Consider the following 27,149-nt stretch of genomic DNA (forward strand, 5'->3'; position numbering starts at 1 on the left):
AGAGATCCTAATTAGAATGAGGAATTATTATATTAGAAATCACTTCTTCCACATAAATATATGTTCATAATGTGTTGTATCTACACATGATCTGCATACCCCTGCTATCTAGTGTTGGGCTCGGAAGTTTACAAGTTTTTTTTTTTTTCTTTGAAGACAGACTTACGTGTCACTGGATGCGCTGTAACTCCTTCCTTAGTGGGCAGTGCACGTGGGCACGGACTCCAAGCTAGAGTGCTTTGCTCTGCCATCAGGTTCGGATGTGCACTGATGGGGCCCCAAGACTTAACATGTTCTTCAGCTTCTGTCAGGCCTGCATGTTGAATTTTCGACAGGCAGACCTGTGAAAATTTTGTCCTCTACGTTCTACTCTCAACTGCGCTTTGTGGAGACAGACACCTGCTGATCGAGTACCTAAATGCCAGGGCCTTCACCCTCCTTGAAGCTGTGCATGCCTCTTTGCTTCTACAAGTTCCGCACTGGAGAATCCACACCAGGGAAGTCATAGATGCCCTTCCAGAACTGGTCACGGTGCCACACTAAGTTCCTTTGGTGGATCACCACAAGATTTGTAACCTCTGCCTCCCCCTGAACCATGCCTTGTGTGAAGTTTGTCTTGCCTTCCAGTCAAAGAAAAATCTGTAGTACCGAAGGGAGAGGCGTGAGTGCATCGAAAATGCACCAGTAGTCTGACGCCCAACATCTTTAGCAAACAATACCCCTTCAGCACCAAGGAATGGGAGAATGCTGGCCCTTCACGCATTACATCGTACCAGCTTAACTCCTAGCCCAAAGGACATCTCTTCCGGTGGCTCCGAAATGGAGGAGGAAGTACTCCACCAGCCTCCAAAACCTGCAGACCTCAAATGAATAAATCTGCCACGGTTATGTATACGGTCCACCTTGACACCCACTCCAAGCCTCCTAAGGGGCCTCATGCGGTGACAGCACTGCTCCTGAGGGAGTCTAGTATTGAGCCCCATGCACAAACAGCCAAAGCTTGTATTGCCTTCAGGTCCAAGGGCAAATCCATCTCCAGTGCTACCATCTGTTGCAGCCACAATGCTGTGGACACAGCTCCCGGGGGGGTTAACATCAGTGTCTTTCTCCAATGCCATGCCTGGCTCCAAATCTCGGCTTTCAAGCCAAAGGTTCAACAGCATCTCTTTAGCCTCCTCTTTGGTGTGGAAACCACCTATTTGGGCCTCAGGTTGGTGAGAAACTGGAGAAGATTGATTGGTGTCTTTCACATTATGCCTTCCAAAGGCTCCTTTCAGAGAAAGCATCTTCGAGCAGAGGCCTGAGCCATCTCCTCTGATCCCATCCATTCATACCAGAGACAACAGCAGCCTTTGCATCAGCATGTGGGCAGGAGGTATGCCAGGGGTGCCTAGAGAGCCAATAATAAAGATAGAGGAAGGGCCCTGGGGATAGAGGTTGGAGGGTGGCACACCTCTGTATTGTAATATAGTCAAGATCTGCCCTTACCCCCCGACCCCAAGCCAGCATGAGAGGCATCCTTGGAAATGGTGGCTTGTGGAATTGGGTCTGAGAGAGGCCCGCCCTGCAACACCAGGAGTGGTGCTTCAATTACCTCTAGGTGATAGCCTTTCTTCAGGTTTAGTCCTTCTCAAAACAGGCATCAGTGTATATCCTTCAGAATCCAGGTGGCAGGTTCTCCATGTTACTGCAGGACACTGGTTTCTCCCACACTGCACACAATTTCTGGAGGAGTACCATCTGGAAGTGGACATCAGCTTTAGAGACCTTCCCCTGCAAGTCTCACTAGAGAGCTTTTGGCACTTGGGCAGTACTCTGATACACTGATTCAGCACTCCCAAATAAAATTCCTAAACTTCCCACCCAGGTACCCATAGTCAATGCACTATGATTGAACTGATCAGGGATCACTGTCTATGCTTTTCTGCCTCTTCCACTACTTCGTAATGTAGTCCAGAAAATGTGGTAAATATCCGACACTTCTCCTGGAGCTACTCGGGCAACCCTGGTAATCCAACACAAATCTAAATAAATGTCCAGCTACCTCCAAGAGAAGCTCTCCAATGTGCCAGTCCTTCTTACACGGAACCAAGGCCAGATTAGACACCCAGACCCCAAGCAGCTCTCACTATAAGTTTGGTGACTGAGATCTTGGAAGTTGGTTAATTAAGTCTCCCTTAGGACTGCATGGAGATTCTGCACAAATCTTCCAGACCTGCCACACAGGTGTTTGCTGCAAAATGGAAGAGGTTTGTCCACTATTGTGCCTCCATTCACCTGGACCCTCTTAAAACAAACGTCCTCCATCTACAAATGCCATGCCTTGCCTACACTTCTATACCGCTGCATTTAGCTGCCATGGCTGCATGTATACAAAATCATGAACACTTCTCCTTCTTTCACATTCCAGTCATCAAAACATTTATGTAGGGCCTCAAGAGGGTTGGCATGGAAAATCGGTGTGGTCCTTACCTGGCTCATGGGTCCTCTTTCAGCCTGTGCATTCTTGCACTTGTAATTCCTGTTATCGAAAGTAGCTCTCCTTGTAGCCATAACTTCCCTCAGACTTATTAGTGAGTTGCAGGCCCTCACTCTCCAAGAACTCTTTATGCAGGACCGCAGGGATATGGTAGTTCTCAGAATCAACCCATAGTGGTTCCCCTTTCCACCTCAACCAAATGATTGAGCTTCCCACAACCAGACTTGGTAGCCAAGAGAGACCTCCAAAGACTTGATGTTAAACGTGCACTCATTTATTAAATCAACAGGACCAAGCTGTTTTGCAGGCCTGATCAGTTATTTGTAGCCTTTAAAGAACTCTGCAAAAGCCAGTCTATTTTAAGGCTGGTATTTACAAAATATGTAGTCCAGTACACCCAAACATGCTATCAAAAAACCAAAGAGCCTCCCTGTTATCCGAGGGCACCCTCTTCATGCAAGAAAGCAGGATAACATAGTATTTCTTGCAGCTATCCTGCTGACTGACATATGTTACGCAGCCACCTGGTCAACCCCCAATCATTCACTCATTCCCTAAGTATATCTGTACATAGTCTGTAGTGCTGTTGGTTAACATGTGCCCACCCTCCTCCCAGAAGCTCGTGGCTTTGCTTGCAGATGTCGTATTTTATTACTTAGCTTATTTCACAATAAACATTGTGCCCCCGACTTAATTCGCTGGCCACTCTATACTTACTGACACTCACTGAAAAACAATCTAACATTGAGTCGGTACTCATGTGCATTACCCGCTAAAGAAATTACAGTGCATCCTGTGACTTTGAAGACCCTCTTCAAAGAAAATCAACTTGCACATGTCTAAGCCCAACACTAGATGGCAGGAGTATGCAGAGCATGTTAGTCCGTAGTACTACACACTACCAATAGGTGCTTACATGGTAAGCAACATTTTCTTTCCTCCATATTTGGTAGAATATTATGAAAGGTAAAAAGAGAAGTTATGTTAACATCATGGTCTTTTCCTCCTCTTATGATCTGGAAACAGTTGCATAGAAATGACAGGTCGAAGGTTATTCTTATGTAACCATATTCTTTCTTAAATTGTGGCACTCTTGTTCCATATAAAATGGTATAGTCCATAGAGTTTGGTATGAGCCCTTCCTAAACTTTGTCAAAGATATAGCTCACCTTTTCAATGTTCAGACATGCATACTGCAGGCAACCTGCCTATACCAGGAAGCTGTAATCCTGTTTTCACCAAAATGGCACCCACATGAGTTTGGAAAGTTCACATGCATAGCGTGGACACACACATTTTTCTGGTTTCTCTTTCAATGCACCCATACTGCTGTGGGTAGCAAAACAAAACCCATAGAAAATGTGATGATTAAGTCTTTGATAAAATACCACAAGTCAGTCATGTAATGGAAAAATAAATCTTGTGCATTCCTCTTTCTCATTGACATTTTGAATTCACTACAACACTATCACAAGGCCAGCCCAAAGAAATACCAGGAATAAACCAGTTACCTATAGGGTGTGATGTATATCTCATACATTCTGCAGTTTGTAAAGGTTTTGTGCAAATACCTTTTGTCCTGATGCTCAAACAGATTTCCCTCAACTGTTGATTCACATGTTTTACAAGTGCCACATCTGTGGTGGCCAGAGATTTTAGTATTAATCTGCAGAATTTCCCAGTATATGTAATGTCTGTTTGTGTTAATTCTCAAGTTTTTATTGCATTTCAGCGCAAAAACTGGTTTCTAAATAGCCTTTCTTAGGACTGAGTCTATCTTGTCGCAGTTATTAGAATTGAAAAGAACATCTCTTACATGTGTAGAATTGCAACATAGCGTTACAAAGTGCCCACAGAGCAGATGGTCCTTCTGGCTTTGGAAGACTGATTTGGTAATGTAATAGTGTACTTTTAACATTTTGTTGACATAAAAATTCTGTAAAAAGTTTTTGTATCTTTAATAAGAATGTCCAAATACTTTTTCAGACTGTGATTTAGTAACTGTAAAGCTCATTCTTTCATCACTTATGATCAGTACATTTTCCAAGGCTTTGAGTTTCATCCTACAGATAGGTCATAGACCTTGAAATGCCTTCTTGTGGATTAAGAAATTCAAAATGCTCACTCTGGTACATTATTTGATGGTGTTCTTGGACTTGCATAACACATTTTGATACACACGTCTTTCAGCCTTAGACACTACTGCAGTTCATGGTCGGATCAGAACATTTACAATTTTCCGTTTTACTCCTCAGTCTCACCTTGGTCCCCGTGGTGTTCACAAAAATGATACTGGTGGTTGCAGCCCGCCTTTGGAGTAGTTATGGTATTTTTCTACGGCAGCAACCTGCTGCTCAAGGCAGGCTCTCTGAACTCAATTGTAGACCACCTCTGGACGATGCTCATCCTCTTCATATCTCACAAAACGACCCACAGTCTAGAGTCCAGGACTTCCTGGAGATGGTCCTGATGTTTCAGACTAAATCCGTAGTCTTGGTGAGAATGGTTCTGAAGCTTTTATTACTCCTAGCGTCCTGCATCCTCCTTGTCCTTTGCACCAAATGGTACATGGGATCTTTACAATGTAACCTTAATTTCAGTGGGCTCAACATCGGGCATTATGCCAGTCGGGCCCCTCCTCGGCACCCGACATCGCCATAGCCATCCCGACGGCTACAAAATCATCAGGAAAGACCGTACCAACCGCACCGGAGGAGGCATCGCCATCGCCCACAAGAGCTCCATCCGCATCTCAACCTACACCGACAACTCATTGCCCGACGCCGAGCACCTCCACTTCTCAATCAACAGCGACTCCAAGACCACCCTCAGAGGCACCCTCATATACAGACCACCGGGACCACGCACAAAGTTCAGCGAAGACATCGCAGACTTCATCAGCCCACACGCACTCCCGTCCACCAACTACATCCTCCTAGGGGACCTCAACTTCCACCTGGAGAATCGCACCGACAACAACACCACCGCCTTACTGGACAACCTCGCCAACCTGGGACTGAAACAACTAGTCAACACCCCCACCCACTACGCCGGACACACGCTGGACCCCATCTTCTCCTCCAGCAAACACATCTCTTTCAGCCACACCACCGTACTCTCCTGGACAGACCACAGCTGTGTCCACTTCAGCTTCAAGAAAACCAACGTACACCACCACGCCCAACAGCCACCAAGAAGACAGTGGAACAGAATCTCCTCGGAACAACTCACATCGACCCTCTCTCAGAACCCACCCACAAGCACTACAGACCCCAACGAAGCCGCCAACAACCTCACGAGCTGGATCTCAGACTGCGCCAACCTCCTGGCCCCCCTGAAGACCCAAGCAAACAGAAACAGCCACAAGAAAAATTCCTGGTTCACCCCCGACCTCAAAGACTCCAAAAAAGAATGCCGCACCCTCGAGAAGACTTGGCGCCTCAACCAGACCGACGAAAACATGTCTGCTCTCAAAAACGCCACCCGCAAACACCACCAACTCCTCCGCGCAGCACGAAAATCAGCCTTCCAGAACAGACTAGACAGCAACGCCCACAACAGCAAGGAACTATTTGGCATCGTCAAAGAGCTCCCCAACCCCGACGCCGAAAACAACTCCATCCCTCCCTCACAGGACCTCTGCGACTCCCTCGCAGCCTTCTTCCACCACAAGATCACCGACATCTACAACAGCTTCACCACAACCAACACGAACCCTCCACCGGAACCCGCCACCGACAACACCACCATCCACACCTGGAACCCAACCTCCACTGAGGAAACCACCCACGTCATGAACTCCATCCACTCAGGATCACCATCCGACCCCTGCCCGCACCACATCTTTAACAAAGCCGACAACATCATCGCACCCCACCTCCGAGACGTCATCAACACATCTTTTTCCACCGCAACCTTCCCGGAGAACTGGAAGCACGCCGAACTGAACGCCCTCCTAAAGAAACCAACAGCAGACCCCACCGAACTCAAAAACTTCCGGCCCATCTCGCTCCTACCGTTCCCCGCCAAAGTGATCGAGAAAATCGTCAACGCTCAACTCACCACCGCCCTGGAAACCAACGACTCACTCGACCCCTCACAGTTCGGCTTCAGAGCTAACCACAGCACCGAGACCGCCCTCATCGCAGCCACGGACGACATCAGATCCCTGACCGACAAAGGAGAAACCGTGGCCCTCATACTCCTGGACCTCTCTGCAGCATTCGACACGGTCTGCCACCGCACCCTGATACGTCGCCTAAGCAACGCCGGCATCAGAGGCAAGGCCCTGGAATGGATCACCTCCTTCCTCTCCAGAAGAACTCAGAGAGTCCGCCTCCCCCCCTTCAGATCCACGGCTACGGAGATCATCTGCGGCGTCCCCCAGGGATCCTCCCTCAGCCCCACCCTCTTCAACATCTACATGACCCCCCTGGCGAACATCGCACGCAAACACGGACTCGACCTCATATCCTACGCAGATGACACCCAGCTCATCCTATCCCTCACCAACAACCCCACCTCAGCAAGAACCAGACTACACGAAGGCATGAAGGAAGTAGCGAACTGGATGACAGACAGCTGGCTTAAACTGAATACAGAGAAAACGGAGGTCCTCATCCTCGGCCCGACACCAACCGCCTGGGACGACTCCTGGTGGCCTCCCGCCCTAGGCAGCACTCCCCAACCCACCGACCACGCACGCAACCTCGGTTTCATCCTGGACTCTTCCCTCTCCATGACCAGACAGGTCAACTCAGTGACTTCAGCATGCTTCAACACCCTCCGCATGCTCCGCAAGATCTTCCGCTGGATCCCCACCGACACCAGGAAGACCATCACCCACGCCCTCGTCACCAGTCGCTTGGACTATGGGAACGCCCTGTACGCCGGCATCACCATCAAGCTGCAGAGGAAACTTCAACGAATCCAGAACGCTGCCGCACGACTCATCCTGAACATACCCCGCCACCACCACATCTCCGGTCACCTGAAGAAACTCCACTGGCTCCCAGTCAACAAGAGGATAACCTTCAGACTCCTCACCCACGCACACAAAGCCCTGCACAACCGCGGACCAGAACTCATCAACCACCGCGTCTCCTTCTACACTCCTCCTCGCACCCTACGCTCGACCGGACAAGCCCTGGCAGCCGTACCCCGCATTCGCAAAGCCACCGCCGGAGGCAGGTCCTTCTCCTACCTAGCAGCGAAGACCTGGAACTCCCTTCCCAGCCACCTTCGCGCCATACAAGACCACCTTCACTTCAGAAGGCAGCTCAAGACATGGCTCTTCGAGCATTGACCCCTCCCCCCCCCCCCCCCTCCCAGCGCCTTGAGACCCTTACGGGTGAGTAGCGCGCTTTATAAATGCGACTGATTGATTTATTGATATGTCTGAAACTGTCTGCACCTCTGAGGAAATGGCTCCATGAACTTCAGTTGTGGCAAGTGGACACCAATCTGACTTGGCAGGCCAATCTCACTGTCCCACTCAGATATCGCAGTAATGGTGGGGGAAACCACCTGGAAGAAGTAGAAGGTGGTCACGAGCAAAGCTTTGGGAGTCCACATCAACCTATTGTAGTATCAAGCATGCTGCTGGCTCTCAAAGCTTTCTTAGTGACCATGAAAGGGAGGCTGGTGCAGGTTCTTATGGACATCACGCCAACCATGTGGGAGTGCCAGAAGCGGGGCAGGATGGTGTCCTTGGTCGAATTGAGCAGATGCCCAGTAGTGGCACTTGTATGGTGACTTGATGCTGTGCTGGCCCAAACCCTGTTAGACCAGGGAGCATGGCATTGGCAAAGCTCTTCACCACTGCTGAGAACAAGCAGTGCCAAGAACACCATGTGCTGGATTTTTCACTGCGAAGATAGGTCTCCTGTACTCATGCCAGCTATTGCCTGTCTTGGCTCGAGTTATGAGGAAAGTCCAGGCAGAGTCAGATCAAGTCATCTTGTTAATCCTGCATTGGGCCAGGCGGTTTTGGGACTGTGATTTGAGTCTGAGCATTTGCCCTCTGATCTGGCTACCTCTTTTGGGGGGGGGGGGGGGGGGGGGGTCTCCTTTCTCGGCAACAGGGTAAGGTCCTGCACACAGTTCTTCACAACCTACGCTTCCAAGCTTGGAGATTGAGCGTTAGCACCTGAGTCCCTTGAATTTTGGGGTATATATTCCTCACAGTCAGACGCCTGTTAACCAAGTCAGTCAATTCATAATGATAGGAGAAATTTGTGGCCTGGTATAGGGTCTGTCATCTTGATCCTCTAATAGCTAAACTTTCTGTTGTGGTTTTGTTCATTTTATTGTTAGCCCAGCAAAGCCTTGCAGTAGGCAAAGTTAAAGGTTACATATCATCCCTTTCACCACTTTTGTGTTGACCAACCTTTCCTTTTTAAATCACCTATTCGGCATTGAGGAGGTTATCAAGGAAGAGGAGGAGGATTTACACCACATCTGAATCTTCTTCTCTTGTGATGGTTCCAGCCGCTTCTCCTCAACCATCTCCTCCTCCACATACCACAATGCCTTCACCGCTTTTGCCTCCTCTACCTGATCCTCTTGCTCATGTAGCGCCTCCTCCGGTACCACCCTCTGAACCGGCTCCTACGACTCCTATAGCCTCATCAAGACATTCGCATCACCGTTCATCCAGACGTTCCTCTAGTTCCATACATCACCGCCACAATAGAGCAGGCATCATTCCTCCTCGTCTACCAGGGACTATTCTCCAACACCCTGAGTCTCTCCAATTGACGATGTGAACACATTTCAGGAAGTTCTTGTCCGAAGTGCTGCGAAGGTTAGTATTCCTATGGCAGCACCTACGGCCCACAACATCTGTGATCTTCGAGACTTTGCACCAACGCTTTACTGCAAGATCCTTGCTTGCGCTGGTCCCAGGCCTCCTTGAACCGGCGATGGACTTATTCCTGACACCAACCACAGCCAAGCCCGTGCCTTCTAGCCTCCAAAAGAAATATCTTCCTCCAGAGCAGGATCCTTTATTTTTAAGGGCAGACTCAGCATCAGATTCTGTTGGTATTGTAGCCGCTAAGAAGTTACATTCTGCTTCTCCTTCATCCCCCTCTCCACCAGACGAGGAGAGCAAAAAACTGGACGCGACGGTCGCAAAGTTTGCTCAACATCTGCAGTTTCCATGAAGACAGCCAGTGCCACAGCCCTCTTGGGCAGATAAAAAAGATTTCCTTGAAGTCATCAACGAGGGTGCTATGGTTTCTAATCAGATAATTAGTGCAGCAACGGATTCTTCTATATTAGTGGCGCATGGATATTGTCATGGAATATCCCTGAGAAGGCACTCATGGCTCTGTGTTACTTCTCTGAAGGTAGAAGCACAACAAAGAATACAGAACCTTCCATTTGCAGGTTCTACTTTGTTTGGTTCTCACGCTGATAAGTCTAGAATGAAATCAGAACTGGACACTCTTACAGCTATAGGCATTGAAAAACCTTGAGAACAGCGTAAGTCATTCCGGCCTTACTATCGCAGGTTTTTCTCGCAGAGATTCCAAACTCTGCAATGGGGGCCACCTAGATCTCCTCAACAGCACCAGAGATCATACCAAACCCAGCACAAATAAATGCGAGGTCGTTGCACTCAACAAACCACCCAAGAAGGACGTCAAGCATCTGCGTCTAAGTCCTGAGCCGGTCCTTCCCCTCCTCTGTTACCCACTCCAGTAGGGGGAAGTATGTTGCAATACCTGACAGTGGCAATGCATCACTTCGACGCCTGGGTACTGAATATTGTGCAAAATGGTTACTGTCTCAAGTTTACAATCCCTCTGCCTTCTATTCTACCAAAGCCCTCCATGTCACATCTCAATTCTCTCAGGGCAGAGGTCAACATCCTATTACAAAAGGCGGCGAGAGAACCTGTTTCCACCCATCAACGTGGAAAAGGGATTTATTCAAGGTATTTCCTAGCACCAAAGAAAGACAAGCACAAATTTAGACCTATTCTCGATCTAAGAATAGCCAACAAATGGATTCGAAAGGAGAAGTTCAGAATGTTGGCTTTGCATCAGATATATCCCCAGCTTCACCACGGAGATTGGCAATGTTGCATTGTCCTTCACGATGCATACTTCCATATTCCCATTGCCAGGAACCATCTGAGGTTCCTGAGGTTTCTTGTGAGACAAGACCATTACCAATTTGCAGTGCTCCCATTCGGCTTCAAGTCAGCGCCCAGAACGTTCTCCAAATGCATGGCTGTGGTGGCAGCCCATCTAAGAAAGCATCGAATCTGTCTATTCCTATCTAGACGATTGGCTCATGAAGACAGCCACATCTCAAGAAGCCCAACTACATTTCAATTGGATTTACCAACTTCAACGATTGGGCCTTCAAGTCAGCCTCGTCAAGTCAACGTCATCACCTGTCCAGAGGTTGCACTACGTAGGCCACCATCAACACCATTCAAGCAAAGGTGTTTCCTTCGGAGGAGTGACATTTATCGATCCTTCTGAAATGTCAAACTCTTGAGAAAGCACCTCAGTCAACAGCAAGAATAGTCTCATCACTTCTAGGATCAATGGCTTCTTGCATCCACCTCACTCCCAACGCTCGCCTCCACATGAGACCCTTGCAGGAGTGTCTAGAAAATCAATGGAATCGGCTAATAACTGACTCTCTCCCCACATGCTACACGGTCACCCAAGTGGTGGTGTTCTCCGAACAATCTTCTGAAAGGGGTGCCCTTCCACCTTCCACCAGTAAGTTCCCTTGCAGACAGTAGTCACGGACGCATCGTTGCCAGGATGTGGTGCACACATGGATCATCTGCAGACTCAAGGCTCTTGGTCTCAGAAGGAGAGATTGTATCACATCAATCTCCTAGAACTACAGGCAGTTCATCTGGCATTCAAAGCCGTTCCTGGCATTCACCATGAACACCATACTTGTGCAGACAGAAAATACAGGCACCATGTATTACCTGAACAAGCACGGCAGCACCAGATCCCGAACTCCATCATTGGAAGCGCGGACAATATGGAACTGGCTTCTGGCAAAGAACCCAACAATAACAGCGACTCTCCTCTCGGGCATAGAGAATGTACAGGCAGACACTGTCAGCAAGAGCGCTGGACGAAAACAAGTGGGTGCTGCACGACGACATCGTACAATACATCTTCTCAATGTGGGGCACCCCTTCTATAGATCTGTTTGCAACAGCAGACAACAGAAAATGCCTAAACTTCGCCTCCATTTACTACCATCCAGGGACATTAGGGAATACCCTATGGGTAAACTGGTCAAACAAATTTCTCCATGCCTTTACGCCACTTCCCCTGATCCCAGCAGTCCTGATCAAATTGCCCAGCTCCAAAGCGAGAATGATCCTCGTCGCCCCGGAATGCCCCCAACAGTGGTGGTTTCCAGACCTTCTTCACCGATCACTCTGTCCACATTTCAGGCTGCCATACAGGCCAGACCATCTGACGAAATTCAGAGGACAGATGAGACATCCCAATCGCTCATCATTGAATTTGGCAGCATGGCTCCTGAGCTAGTGCAGTATGGTCACCTTAATCTGCCACAAGACTGTATGGACGTTCAAAGAGACGCAAAACGACCATCTACCAGATCAGTATATGCCTTAAAATGGAAAAGAATCTGCATTTGGTGTTTGTAGATGCAGAGAATGTTATTTTTCCATACCTATTGCAGCTAGCAAAATCTGTTCTGCAATTCTCGTCCACAAAAGTACACTGATCATCTCTCACTGCATACAATAAATGTCCTTCACAAACCTCTTTCTTTAAAATTCCAGTCATTAAAGATTTCCTAGTAGGGTTAAAGAAGGTTGTACCTCCTACTAGGCATCCATCTCCGCCATGGGAGCTTAATCTAGTTCTTTCACGTCTAATGCAGCATCCTTTTGAGCCCATACACAAGGTATCTCTCCAACATCTCACTTGGAAAATGGCCTTTCTTGTAGCAATTACATCAGCTCAGAGTTAGTGAGATCCAGGCCCTTTGTGCTCATGAACCATACACTGTTTTTCATTCTTCCAAGGTTGTAATGAGAACACATCCAAAACTTCTACCAAAAGTTGTATCTGATTTCCATGTAAACCAGACAATTTCTTTACCGATTTTCTTTCAAAACCCATCTACTCCTGCCGAGAGAACACTGCACTCTCTTGATATGAAGAGGCTTTTAAGGTTTTACTTAGACAAAACTAAATCCCTTCGCAAGTCACAGCAACCACGACTGCTTTGATGAGAAACATTCCTTTAGCAGATATTTGCAAAGCTGCTACTTTGAGATCTGTCCACCCCTTTACTAAGCACTACTGCCTTGATTCTGATGCTAGGGCAGATGCTCAAGTAGGACAGGCTTCTCTTAGAAATCTCTTTTCTTAAAGAAACATCACTCTATTGTTCTGTCTAATCCACCGCTCTCAGGGGGATGGGCTTGCTACTCTATTCGGCGGTTATGACTATACAAATACCCCCAAGAGAGAACTGGAGTTACAGGTAAACTATTCCTTCTGTGAAGGCATGACATCTCTGGCCGCCATAGATGTGGCACTTGTGAATCCGCAGTTGAGGGAGATGTGTTTGAGCCCAAGGGCAAAACGTGTTGGCACAAAACCTTCACGAATTGCAGAACTTGTAATGTGATATGTAATATAATGTCCATGTGAGAAACTGTATGTTGGAAAAACCGAGGGGGGGCCTCTTTTGCACATTAATGAATATTGTTCTGAAGTTGGAACCAAAAGGTGAGATGCCCCTATGGTCCTCCAATACGCAGAGAAAAAACACAGGACAGGCAAATTAAGTGAATAAAACAAAACAGTATGTTAATTGCATAGGAGGAGATATAAATGTGAAGAAACAATGAAGAGAACAATACTGAATGTACTATGTAGACAGCGCTAACTCTATGAATGAAAAACAAAAGTGGTTCCCTATTGTGTGATTACGGGCCTTTTTCGAAAATGATTGCTGCACTAGATGGTAGATATGCTTGATGAACAGTTAGAAGTCTGACTCAGATGCATGATTCCTTGGTTAGTTTATATTAACATTGAAGTTAGAACGAATTAGAAAACACAAAAAAACAGACCAGGGAGGAGGGTATTATAGAAGATTAATTTATCCCATGGAATTATTTCTATGGGTTGAGCTTTGTTATAGTCCATTTATTAGGACTACAGTGAGAAACAGTAATGTGCAAGATTTATGTTTTAGTTCTGCTATCAGAGACATCATCATCCCATTGAACATCACACTGAATAAAACTTTTTTTTTTTGGCGAGCCTGTTGAATATGACTGCTATGAAAGAGAAATGCACAACACGTTTGTTTCTGAGCTTGATGTGTAATGTACCATTTTACTTTAAAAAGAGTGGCGTCTTCTACTATAGCCTTAGAACCCGCCGTAGCGGGCTCTACCGGCTATTAAAGGCCCGCTCCCGAGTTAAATGCCCGAGCCGAAGGCGAGGGCATTTAACAAGGGAAAGGGCCTTTAATAGCCGATAGAGCCTGCTTCGGCGGGTTCTAAGGCTATTAGAACATTCTGCCATTCAGGGCAGAATGTTCTCTTAAAAAAAAAACAAATTGCTCACGGAGCCCGAGGGGATTAGAATCCCCTTGGGCTCTATGAGGCTTTGTTCACAGCTGCTGCTGTGAACAAAGCCCATTGGAATGTTGGCGCTGCGGGCTTTTACCGGCCAGTAAAAGCCCGCAGCGCTCCATTGTTTTCAATGGAGCTGCCAACTTCCAATGTTCTAATACCGGATGCTTGCTTATTCGGCTGCGTGGCTGAACATTGCAAAGGCGAGCTAATCCTTCAACGAAGATCGGACCACATCTTAATAAGTGTAGTAAGATCTCATGCGTAACCCTAGGGCCTGTACTTTTCTATCTAGGAGCCAGAGGGCAGCAACATAGGAGAATAGGGTCAAATAAAGATAAAATGTGACCTGTAACTTGTATGTGATTGGTGCCAGATAATAAGACCAGGATAATGTTTTACCAATTACGTGGGAAATATATTTGTGAAAGTAGCAGTTTATAATGTGATAATTCCTCTGTTTCTGATTAGGATCTCTTAAACTGGCCCAGGTATGGAAAGAGACACTCGTAAAGATGCCTTAATTTTCTCCAAAAACATCAATAAGTCAAAAGTTTGAGGCTTTCTCACAGATGGCTATTACTAACACTACAGAGCAGCATAAGATTATTCTCAGAAGTATTCTGCTTACGCAAACCATAAGAACGGATAGTACTGACACTCTTTGAGCTTTTACATTATGACGTAATAATGCAAATCACATGTTTTTCACACTTGGATCTGTGTATGGGGTATATATATATATATATATATATTAGAAGTTGTCTGTTGCAGATCAGCACAGGTGACTTATACCACGAATGGTATAAAACATCATAAGATATTATAACAAATGTGAACCTTATGTAATTAAGTATGAACATTGATGTCATTAGGTCATAGCCTGTAGGCCTTTATTCTTTTACTTGTTAATGAGTCACATTTGTTTACCTTGGATATGGGAATGTGGTTAAATATACTATAAAGACTGGTTCTTTACTTGGCTGGTGACAATAAATTAGATTTTCAAATGACTTTTACTGTACATAAGGGCTACAGTAAGATGTTGTGAGAGACTCCTTAAAGAATGTTAATTAACTGTACAACGTTTGTGCTCTGTTTTCTGGGTATAGTTGTTAAAAAAAGAAGTTAACAGGATGGTACAATAAACGTTTAGTTTCTGCTACTGAATAAATAATTATAATATAGCTGGAAAAAATATAATGGTACTAGGCAATATCTTCAGGTAATAAGGCTATTAATAGATTGACATTGATTACATAATTAATTAATTTATGGTATCCGGAAGAAAAGATTGAAAATGGTAGACGAGATACTTTCACAGACAAAAATGTATTTTATAATGTAATTATATATATGTGAAATATAGAGCATTAATACATAATATTTTTACATGCTTCAGATATACGTCCATCATGTGACAGCATCATGATGGGTAAGTGTTGTCTTGATGAAGGCTACATTGAATTACTTTAGTAGCTGAAACACTGCGCCAACATATTAAACTGTACTTGTTTCCTCAACATAGATGTCGACCAACAAAAGTAAATGATTGATTTAGGATCATTAGAAAGTCAATGGTCAGTATAGATTACATCAGGAAATTATATTAATTGATTTAAGGCTATTCAAAAGATTCAATTTGGCTAAATTGCATATTTTTAGGATGTTTTTGCAGTAGGAACGGATGCCACAATTAAAGTGATGGTGAATTTGTATTTATATGATGGACAAATAAACAATGTTTTGTATGATCTATAGCCTGCGTAACATACTTATGATATGGCCTTTTGTGTAGTGTCACATTATTCCTTCTGCTCACACTAGATTTTGAATCTGTCTCGCGTCCTTTTTCTGGCTACACACAGTGGTGCTGGTGACAGTTGCCCCCTTCTGAATTAGCACTACCTTCAACCTCCTTTCTCAGAGAAGGGAAGACCGCTTTTGCAAATCTCATGAGGAAAGTCTTTATATCTGGTAAGTTCAGTCGGTATGCATAAAGGAGAAAAGTAGTGTTGATTTAATAAACTAATTACAAATTTTCGTTACACCTAAATTTACATATTAGGTTTCTGGAAAATATGCTAGAATGATTCTTGGGAACATAGAAATAAGCGGATACTAGGGCTTTCTCTACTTAAGTTGGTTGAGGAATAGGTAACCTAGAGGCTTGGATTTCTTTGTAGACTTGGTTAACCTGCATCATGTATGAACATTCAGAACACAATGACTCTGGCACTGTGAACTTTTGACATTGAAACAGCAGTTGGGTGGTCTTTTTGTTGTTTCTTGTAGTACTCGTTTGGACAGTGCTTGTGACCCTTTGTATAACAAGTTTGCTATTGCTCTAAGCCTCCCTTCCTAAAATGAGAGAAGTGAAATGTTAGTATTACTGCTCTTTATGATGCCACTTGGATGAATGCATGGAACACATTCTAAAATGTCTTCCTTATTTTCTGCATTAAACAAAATCACTGTTAGAACTAGCACGTTCCAAAAATATTGTTTTGAACTTCATATAAAAAAAATCCTAATGCTCAGGAAACTTTGTGAATAGGTCATTTGATTTAACTGGTCATTTAAAGGAGGCTGAGTTTACTTTCACTTAGGTGTATCAAACAATCACATTTGTGTCTGAAGACTATATTAAATGTATTTTCTATCTTGCAGAAAACCTTACGAGCCATGTTGGTGTATACTCCATGTCATAATTTGGCTGAAAGAGCGAGACTGCAGCAACTTCTGAAGCCGGTTGTGGAAACCATTCTTGTCAAATGTGCAGATGCTAATAGGTATGCTTTGCAAGCCGCCTTTTAGAACACCCTGCGGTTTATTGAGTCATAGAAAACTGAAAGATTGCTGATTTAACAAGGAGGATGCTGCATAAATGTAGCTTAGGCTCCAGTTTAGATTGGGGTAGATGTATTTTTTCCTCTCGTTCTGGTAGGTGGTAGCAAATTGTTTTGCTAAACAGTAACTCATCAACAGACGTATTGTGGTCCAAATAAATGTTTGTTCACATTTTAAAATCTGGATATTTTCTGGTGTATGCTACAATTTGTCTCTTGATACTGAACCACAATAGTTAAACGATGGATTCCTCCTTTAAATGTGCTCTACGATTGAGGCAGTGGTTGTGGAAGAGCACTTTCTTTTAACTTGGAGCTAAGTCACTAAGTATTCTTTAATTTTAGGGCTGCTTATGTGAAATTCCTTCATCTCGCAGGGCTGTTATTGTTTGTTTTGTGAGCAAAGTCATAGTGTAATAACCTGTAATGATATAAGCACTATACCACACATGCTTCCTTTTGCAGAGTTTAATATAATCAACAAGAAATCTAGCATGCATGTTTTCAGTAAAGGCCCTGTCTTTGGGTCTTTTTTCTGTACACAGCCTTCACTGTTGCATATTATTTAAGTAACTTTCATGAAAATCTAAATAAGCATTAAAATATTGGGTCCGTTTATTTGACTTCTTCATTTGATGTACCACCAATTTACGTTTGAGGCGTATGTTGCTGTAGATACATATTCTTTGCTTATTCCTGTCATCTAATGTTGGGCACAAGTTGTTTTTCTTCAGTGTTTTGAATCACGGTACAAGATACCTTGCGATTCGTCCCTTAGCCTACAAAGCACCAGGACAAAGATTTTTTTTTCCACCATCGGGTTTTGGATATTCCAGTGCCAAGAGCGGGTTTGTCTTCTCATGCCCTTTGGAGCCAGTCATCAAGATTTCTGCCCCAGTGATGGAAGAATTTCTCACTGGATTGACAACTACAGAGGACTCTACTTCGAACAGCATGGTTGTTGCTTTCTTAAACTAAACATGTATGGAGAATGATTGTTTGAGCAGGTTGTTATGGAGAAAACTCCATTCCATTTATGCCCTAAGTGTAATTCGAAATTTCCCTGGTCTGAGCTACATCGGGTCAATTAAGTGCTTGTCTCTGGAGTACCAGAAGTAGACTTGTTTCGCATGTAAGGAATTCCAGTGGAAGAGAACCATCCATTATCAAGGCGAACCCTGGTGGGCACACCACAAGATGCCAAGTAGAGCCTCACATGAGACGCCAGACCAGAGGGGACATCATGGGCACAAAAAAGAAGAGAACAGAACTGGCACAGGGAGACCAGAACTCAGAGGCTTTGTCCTCTGAAGCTTTAGAGAGGGAAGAAGAGGAACTCCCTTCATGCCAGAGCACAGGCCTTAGGGCAAAAACTACCTTTGAAGTTTCCATTCCACCATGCTCACACAAGGATCAATCATTTTGGGATCAACCTCAAAAGCATCCCCTGGTTGAAGCCTGCCTACCTACCATTGCTCCCAAACGAGCATGGCATCAAGCCCAGAGGTGACCCACAAGAGTCACCAACCTTCAGGTCTAGCTCCGGGTTCTGAGATTTTGTAGAATGTATGAAAGCCTTCAGCAAAGAACACTGTGCCTCAGCATCCTTCAACACCAGCTTGACTCGGCCTCTTAGAAGCCACTTAAGCAGTTGAAATCCTCTTTGAGGCAAACCTAGATACCCACCCTACGATTAATGCAGAAATCTGACTTGAATGAGGCCCCTCTCACCTTCAGATTCCCTGAGGGGTTCCTCATGTTGGACAGTGAAAATCTTCTTTCACTCCTCCACAGGAAAAATCCTAGCTTGACCAACCAGCAGGATTAGCCAGGATCACATAGCCAAAAGGAGGTAACTCACCTTTGAAGAACACATATTGTAGGAACCAAAGCTCTTTCTGGTTATTAAGAAGCTTAAAGACAAGCCTAAAAGGTTGCCACTGGAACTTCCTACCCCTAAGCATTACACACCACTAGCACCACCTTGGCCTAGTACACTACCACCTCCTCAGTTTCCACAGTTCTCTATTCACTCAGACCACACTAACTCAGACCAGGATAGCACTTATTATCCTCAAGATCCGTACTATGACCCTGTTGCAGCAGGGAATGGCGACAATCTATAGGATGATTGCCATGTTGCTCCTTAAGACAATCTTGATCTAGAGCCCTACCAGGTCATGTGGCCTGCTTCCATCAGAATACACCACTGCCTACCAATAGGCAGTACCCTCTTTAAAACTGAGAGGTCTGTCCAGTATTTGCCCATGCTAAAGAGCATTGTGAAGTGCAACATAGACAACTTTCAGCACTCATTCAAACCTGGATTAGTCTCCCTATAGTTAAAGAAGAAATACAAGCCTGCCCCAGATGATCCGCTTAACATCAGGAGCCAGGTCCCGTCGGATTCGGTCTCTATGGTGGACACATCTAGAAAGAAAGCTGCAGTTCTGGCTTCAGATACGGAAAGCAACAAAATTGATTCAGCTGGTAATCATGTGGCAGTGTAAGGTTGCTACTCAGTGGAGGATTTCAAATATAGTTAGACAGCTCCCTAGATATGACTTACATCACAGAAAGGTGGTAGGCTTCAGGCAGGTCCTTCAACAACTCCTCTACTGCAAGAGGAGGTAAGAACTGGTCACAGAAGGAAATTGATCTTGAATGCTAACTTTTGATATGCCCTTGACTCCTTTGACAGTGCCTTCCTGGAGATTAATTCCAGCATCCTACTGAGACACCACGCCTAGCTAAGAGTCACTAGCTTAAGGCCGAAGGTCCAAAAGCATCTCATCAGTATCCAGTTTGATGAAGGAAATAAGTTTGTCCTTCAGGTCGACACATGCTTGAGGAAATAAGACCGAGACTGCCTAGACCATGGGCAGATTGCAGACCCTAACTCCAATATCTGCCTTCTCCAAACAGCAGAAGAGGAGGTCCAAAATCAGCCACTCCTACCCCAAAGCACAGGATATTGCCAACAGTCGCCCTTTCAGGACACACAAGGGCCCAAGTCTTTCAGCAAAGATAAGGGTAGAGGTGGCTCCAGCAAGTGTGCCTTTCACTCGAAGAAGTGACTCGCCTCCCATCTGCACCATCCCAGTCCCTAGTCACATACCTGATGTTATGCCTTCTTCAATGAGATCAAATAACACCGACAAATGAATGCTTTTGTGGTACAGGAGGATTTCTGCCTCGAGTTCTGTGGTACTAAATATACTTCCTAATGCCGTGTGAATCAAACCCATCTACAACTGTTACAGGAAGAAGTACAAGCACTTCTTGCTAAAGGTGCTATTGAGCAGGCACTTCCACACCAGCTGGAGCAAGGCTTCTATCCCTTGCAGGCCCTAATTTCCGTGAAAAATGGAGTTCTGTGGCCTATTGTTGGCCTCGGCCCTCTGAATCTCTATTTACCCTTGCCCTCAGCTCTGACCCAAAACATTTGGCCCTTCAAGAGATTTTTCCATTTTCTCTCCCTTCACAATGCACCGCACGTTTTCTGTCTTTGTTCACTACATTCTACTGACATTACCCGCTGAGGGAAAACAATTTGAGATGGGTGTCTTTGTCCTTGTGCATTTCTGTGCTAAGGTAGGGGTTGCAAGGTATCTTCTAACTTGAAACTGCTTTGAAAGGAAACAATTTGCAAAAGTCCGCATCCAGCACTAGATGGCAGGGCTATGCAAAACGTGAATCTGCAGAACTAAAAGCTATGAACAGATTTTACAGGGTAAGTATCATTTTCCTTTCTCTTGCTAGTTTTTTTTTTTATATGTATGGGGTACTAACAGTACTGACTTCACAGAAGTGCACAGTGGAAGACATACAAGTATGTGTCACAAACTTTATAGTTTGATATCACTTTTGAAGTTTAAACATCATTGTTGTTGGCTTTGAAACTGCAGGCCACATGTTTCGTTGGAACAGATTTCTCATATAGATATGAATTCTAGCATTGGTGATTGAAGTTGATTGGGTGTACTACTTTCATAACAGCCTTAGCGGAGGCTGTCTGCGGCAAAAGGAAGCTGTGTGGATAACGCACAGCCAGATGGCGCATTGCTGTACATGCACCTGGCATATAGCTGGGCTTCCTTGAGGCCTGGGCAACACTGAAGATTTTATTATTGCATTGAAGAAGACGTACCACATGAAGGAATGTTTTGATGGACACAAGAACCATTTAAAAACCAAACTGATCATCATAACGGCACTCATTTTAATGACGAGGCCAAGCTACATTGTACCTGGTGTACCCAGGGCCTGTAACTTAAGCGTTCCTCGTGGACTGAAGCACAGTTTGTGCCACTACGATTTTGAAAAAGCAAAGCATGACTCCCAGGTTGCCATTGCAGAGTGGTAGAGCTGCTTTTAAACTGCTAACTCGACTTCGGCTTTTCAACCTTTGGTAAAGCTCAAACTTTCTTTTTTAATCTTCATAAATCAACCCTAATCTATGTCTAACACTCCCTGCAGGTAGAATGCATTATATTAAAAAGAAGGGCATGTGTTGTAATGACTTAATGTGTCCTAACAGCAAAAAGACCACTTTGTCATTTTTACTGTAGTAAGGCTAGTAGCCCCATTGGCGAGTATGGAGTTACCTGCTGACAACTCAGCAATGCACACTTTCAGATAAGCCTACTAAAGTTGATACTTCAACGTATCAAAAGAATTGTTGCATTAAACCAGAATTGTTGCTCATGTCAAATTTTATGTAACTATTCTACAAATGCCAACTTTGGAAAGCTACCACATGTTGCCCAAGTTTTCCAGTAGCCAGTTTCTGTTGCTAACAGATGCTGTCCTGAGGAGAAGTGAAAACGACTCTCAGGAAGAGGAACAAAGGACTTGTCAAGGGAAGAGGTGTAACGTCCTACTGGCAGGATGGCCAGTCAGTGTGAGCCCAAATGGCTGCCTTTGAAGGGCAAATGATAGTCACACTAGAAAAGGGCAGGTCTTTTGTTAGGCTAGACAGGCAGTAATTTTGAGCAGAGGGGGAAATCCTGTTGCCAAACTTGTCTTTCAAGAGGAATGTAGCCCCCAAGGAACCCACACTTCTCATTTGGGATAGGGAGCTCCACACACCAACAGAAGGGTCTTGCCATATTGAGAGTTGAGTAAGCAGAATAGCACACTCTGTGATAGCTAGATGCCACAAATATTCATCAGCTGGGAGGAAGCATAGTAGCCAATTGGATAAGCTTGTAGCAGGCAGAATAGTGGCACTCCTGGCACCCAGTCCTCAGACCGCCACTGTTATGGATAGAAGACGGAAGAAGGACTGACCTGGTACTCCCTGCTCCCAGCAGAGAGAATCTGCACCAAAGACAGGACTGCACCACCTGCATCTTAGGACTGTCAAAGAGGGCTGTGCCTGTGGTGCCCCACCTCTGGTAAGTTGCCCTTGTGTGCCAGACAGAAGTGACTTCAAGATTCAGTTAGCGAACTCTCTGTTAACAGCCAAACAACCCTGAAAACTGAGAAGCCTGCACACTTGTGAGACCACCACCAAACGCTGTTGAATACCAAGGTGCAATTGGGTACCTGGGAGACTGAGTCCTGACCCTCCCAAGTACCCTCGAGTTTCCTGGACCCAGGAAGGCTCATAGACCCTTTATAGTACCCACGCTGCACCCTGTGAGAATGTTATTGCCAGTTAAAAGCAACCAAAGGGTTTGTTGTAACCAGAAACCAGTTGACCAGTGGCAACTGCAGCTGTGCTGGACTTGCCTGGATATCGTCTTAGGTTGACCCCTGAGGCCAGACACATCCCCCCCACAAACTTGAGGATTAAAGGGTGGCCATAGGAAGGCCCACCGCACCAGCTTAGCATCTTCAACGTCCTTTATCCCTTACATCAGGACTGCTTCCATTGACTTAAATAGCAGCCTGCCTAAGAATTTGGGATTGGATTGGATACTGCTAAAAGTGAGCGGTAACTGTCCCACTGGACCTGTTCCTTGTGCCTGGTCAGAATTGTCCCGTCCAGTAGTGTCCATATAGCTGTTTGAAACTTGCTTGTTCTGGTTAACCCTAAGCCTTTATTGCGGTCAATGGCAATGATTTATTGCTTGGAGTGCAAAAGCAGCAGTTTGTTTCTTTTTAAAAATCATTTCTCCGGATACATCTGGTAGATGTTTGTCATCCAGGTGTCTATTGAAAGATAAAAATATAACCTATTTCTATAAATTAGTGTCCAATTTTTATTGTTGTTTTTTTTTTTTTTCTCATTTACTGTTTTTGATACTACTTAATGCTTTACATGATAAAGCCTGACCTATCTGTATCTAACTGGACCTGATATGCAATCGTGACATTATTTTACAGTGAGGTTGCACAACCACACAATATAACAATCCACATTCTCACAGTTTGGGTTCTTGACAGCTGTATGATGGGCGCTCCCGTCCCCTAATTTGTCTTCAATACTAGTTTGTTGACTTGCCATATGATCTTTAGTTCGTGAAAAGTTATGAGATACATTTACATTTTTTTTTATAATGATACTTCTTGTACCATGCATGATCTTCTTAGTCCTCTAATAGTCTGAAACCTGATGTTAGCAGCAATTTGGAATCATACACTTGAAACATCCAAATAGTATTTGAAAGATCAATTTCTTTTCAAGCGTACTGCAAGATTTCTCAATGTTATGTCATGTGGCCTTCTTTGACAGTACATGCCGTTTGTGACCCGTTACCTGACCTGTATTGTTGAAATAATGTATATTTATTTTACTCCAGCCGCACAAGTCAACTGTCAATTTCCACATTGCTGGAGATGTGCAAAGGTCAGGCTGGGGAGCTGGCTGTTGGAAGAGAAATCCTTAAGTCTGGTAATTCAATATATATATATATATATTTTTTTTTTTAAAGTGTAGTTTTTTGAGGAATACAGTTTGTAAGGTGCTCAGCTGAGTGCCTATGAGGAATCGGATTAAATAAATGTTTTTAATGTTTATAGAAATGCGTATTAAGAGCATTAAGTTTGTATAGTTTTAACGTTTTGGGTGAGAATCTCAAATTGGGGTTTTCAAGCGCTAGAAATGTACTCTTTACCAGTTTACTTTTAGTATTGGATTTATTATCTGTCATTTTACTAATTAACAAGCAATCCAAGTTGTGCTCTGCAAAATAGTCATCAGCGATCATTGATTTAGAACTTTAATCACACTGACTAAACTTTACTCATGTTGATTTGTCACAAAATAGGCAATAGGCAGTCTGAGTTAATCATGTGGAAAAATACATTTGTATATGCGCAATTTATTTTTCAGAAGTCTGGCATTGAAACTTCGGTTTGGCTCTCCTCCCATGTTGATCGACATTAACCAACACATTGGGAGAAGACTTGCAAGTTGTCACCAGTGATGGGCAACTTCCTTTCAATTCAATTTATGCATTTCATGAATTGGAACTCCCAGGAGGTCCACATGCATAGATAATACATAAAATACCATATGACAAAGATAGAATTCCTATATAAAAGTGAATTAAAACATTATCTGTAAAATGTGATATATTCACAATACTTCCTATCAAACGTATATTACACAATCCATCTCAAACAGTACTTTAGATGTATAAAGTGCCTTAGACCAGAAGAATTAACTTCTATATAAAATACCATTAAACTCAACCCCTCTAAACTCCATGTACTTCCTATAGAGCCCATCATACAGTGCAAAAGAAGAGTGCTCTAGGAGAAGCCACTCTTATTACATTCCCCAACACTTGATAGTATTTCCTTCCATAAGGGCAAATACAAAGCACATACTTAAAATCCATAATAAAAGGTAATCTATAAAATATGAAACAACCAACCCTCTGCCCGTCAAACATGTATTACAAAAACATTATCATGCTCTGCTACTCGGTAGAAAACCCCCCTTCCTTATTTCACAGTAAGATTCGTATAAAGTGCCTCCAAAGTACCAGGATAATTCACATACTTTTAATTCATCTTGCAACCACCAATACAAGGAAAATTCAATATAGGTTTAAAAATATCTTAAACTTAAAGATCCTAAAAAAAAATACTTCATTTTGTGGATTATACAAAAATGCCAAGGTTTCTCCGGCATAGTGAATATTAAAATTCAAATAGAGGGGTTTTAGCCATTTTTTCCTAAGTATAGCTAAAGCGGGACAAACAAACAATACATGCTTAAGGTCCATCCCATTTGAAGGTTAGCTCTCTAAGTGGCACTCTATCTAATCTCAACAGAATGAAAAAGTGCCCCACCCCATGTGGGAGATTCCAAGCTTAGGTATGGCTGAGAATGTTTAAAAATCACTGATTTGGATAATGTAACAAGTCTCCTTTTTAAAAGACGGGACTCAAAATCCAGGGAAAAACCTTTGAACCATATTGCCTCTTTCAAGGTCTTTTTGAAAACAGTGCGCGGTAGCGATGGAATAAGGTCAGGGTCAAGCTCAAGCAAGATTATAGTTTCTAAAAAAAAACGTATTTTTCTCTTAGCATGCTGAAGATTTCTATGAAAGCTAGATGTCCTAGGGGTAGATTCCACACTATGTACTAGGCAGTAAGACCTCCAGACCACCACCGCAAGGCCCTGTGCAAAGGCATTAATAATACCAAATTCAAGCCGTGAGGCTGCTGCTGAAGCAGAGTTGTTACAAAAAGCCAGGCGTCTTAGAATCTGCCCTTCTATCCCATTTGGAGATCTCTGTACATTCTATAGCTTACAGAAGGGTGGCCGGAACCTTTGTTTGGTAAGCAGTAAGTAGGTGAAGAAAATGGCGCCCGCCAACTGCATTATAAAAGGCCACTAGGCCTTGTGCCTGTCAGAGAGGCTTACTAACGTTAATGCGACTATGGTCTTGGTCGCTGAGTGAGCAGGATAAGATTTTCCCCAAACAGCAATAGGTTTAGACTCGCTGTAGCTTATGTTGACCCAGGGACCAAAAATAATTTTTTGTTTTCACATTTTTTTTTCTCTAGAAAGCATACTACTTATGACTTTGATTTATTGATTTTCAAGTGATGCTGCATAGTATAGTGATTTAGAGGGGCCAAGTGATGATTTAGACCTTTTGGGGTGAGGTCAATTACCACTATACCATCAGTGTATAGAAGTCCGGAGATCAAATGCCCTCCGATTTTGGGTGCAAAGCCATCAGCATTCCATAGAGCACCAGGCAGGTCATAGATATATAAAGAAAAAAAAGCAATGATGCCAATAGACAGCCTTGCTTCAATCCACGTAGGGAATTTTGAAGACGGGTCCTGCTCTCCTCCTAAAAGAACTTTGCACCCGGTCGAAGAGTGCAAAGTAATGACCAGAAGTAACAAGTTTGGCGGGACACACAACTCATATAATTGCTTCCAACTTCCTATCACTGAGAAGCAGCTTACTTTCAGCAGCCAAGAGTTTAATAAAGCAAATAAGTTAAACACTTGTTTTCTATTGGCCCCAAATAAATCTGTGGTTAAAACGAATAGGATGTAAGGTCTTAATATTCTGATGCGATAACTAAGCTTCTGAAAGAGACTTCTAGCAGCTTCCTCATCTTTTCAATATTCCCCAGACATCCAAATGGATCTGAAAAAAATTTCAGCACTACCTCTGCATGCTGAAGGGTGGCGTCTTGCGGCTCCGCACCCTCTCTGTTCTGCTCTGAAAATGTTGAACAGGGCCTGTCTAAGCACCACACTCGGTTGCAGACGTCAGTTTCTCTTTCCGCTCCTCCAGACATGGATGCGTAGCTTCCTCTCGTCTCCAACAACTTGATTTTCTGAAATTCTAATAGTGTGCAAGATATGTCACATTCCTGATTGGGCTGCCCCCTAAAACGACAGGTTTCAAGCCTTGTAGGGACTGTCTCAAACAAACGTTTGTGATGGATCCCATCAAGTATGCCTGTTGTGTGTGGGGTTCAGCCACCACTCCAAGACTCGCAGAGAGACTCCACATTGGTGAAACTGAAAGCCATCAGGTAATGTGAGGCGGAATTAAGTTTCCAGGCATAAAAATAACTTCGCGTCAGGACCGCTCCAAGTCCCGTTCCATGTCGCAGGTTCGCTCTTGGTCCCTCTGCTGTTCCCATAGTGGACAGACACGCTCCAGGCACCGTTGTTAATCGTGCTCCAAGTCTTAGAATAATAACACAAAGATAAAGCGCTGTTTGATTCTTTGCACCACTCGCCCTCATCTGAGCAAGTGTGGGAAGTGTCA

The 27,149-nt window shown here is 44.2% G+C and overlaps 1 protein-coding gene across 1 annotated transcript in view; it reads left to right on the forward strand.

Annotated features, from left to right (window-relative positions):
- MAP3K1 (mitogen-activated protein kinase kinase kinase 1) overlaps positions 1-27,149 on the forward strand; it is a 416,577-nt gene that overhangs the window by 233,151 nt on the left and 156,277 nt on the right. Inside the window, exons 11-12 of the mRNA XM_069222317.1 lie at positions 16,767-16,888; positions 23,695-23,786. Coding sequence (XP_069078418.1) covers positions 16,767-16,888; positions 23,695-23,786 — 214 coding nt within the window. The remainder of the gene's footprint in view (positions 1-16,766; positions 16,889-23,694; positions 23,787-27,149) is intronic.

This window comes from Pleurodeles waltl, chromosome 1_1 (assembly GCF_031143425.1).
Source record: "Pleurodeles waltl isolate 20211129_DDA chromosome 1_1, aPleWal1.hap1.20221129, whole genome shotgun sequence".
Classification (NCBI taxonomy): Eukaryota; Metazoa; Chordata; class Amphibia; order Caudata; family Salamandridae; genus Pleurodeles; species Pleurodeles waltl.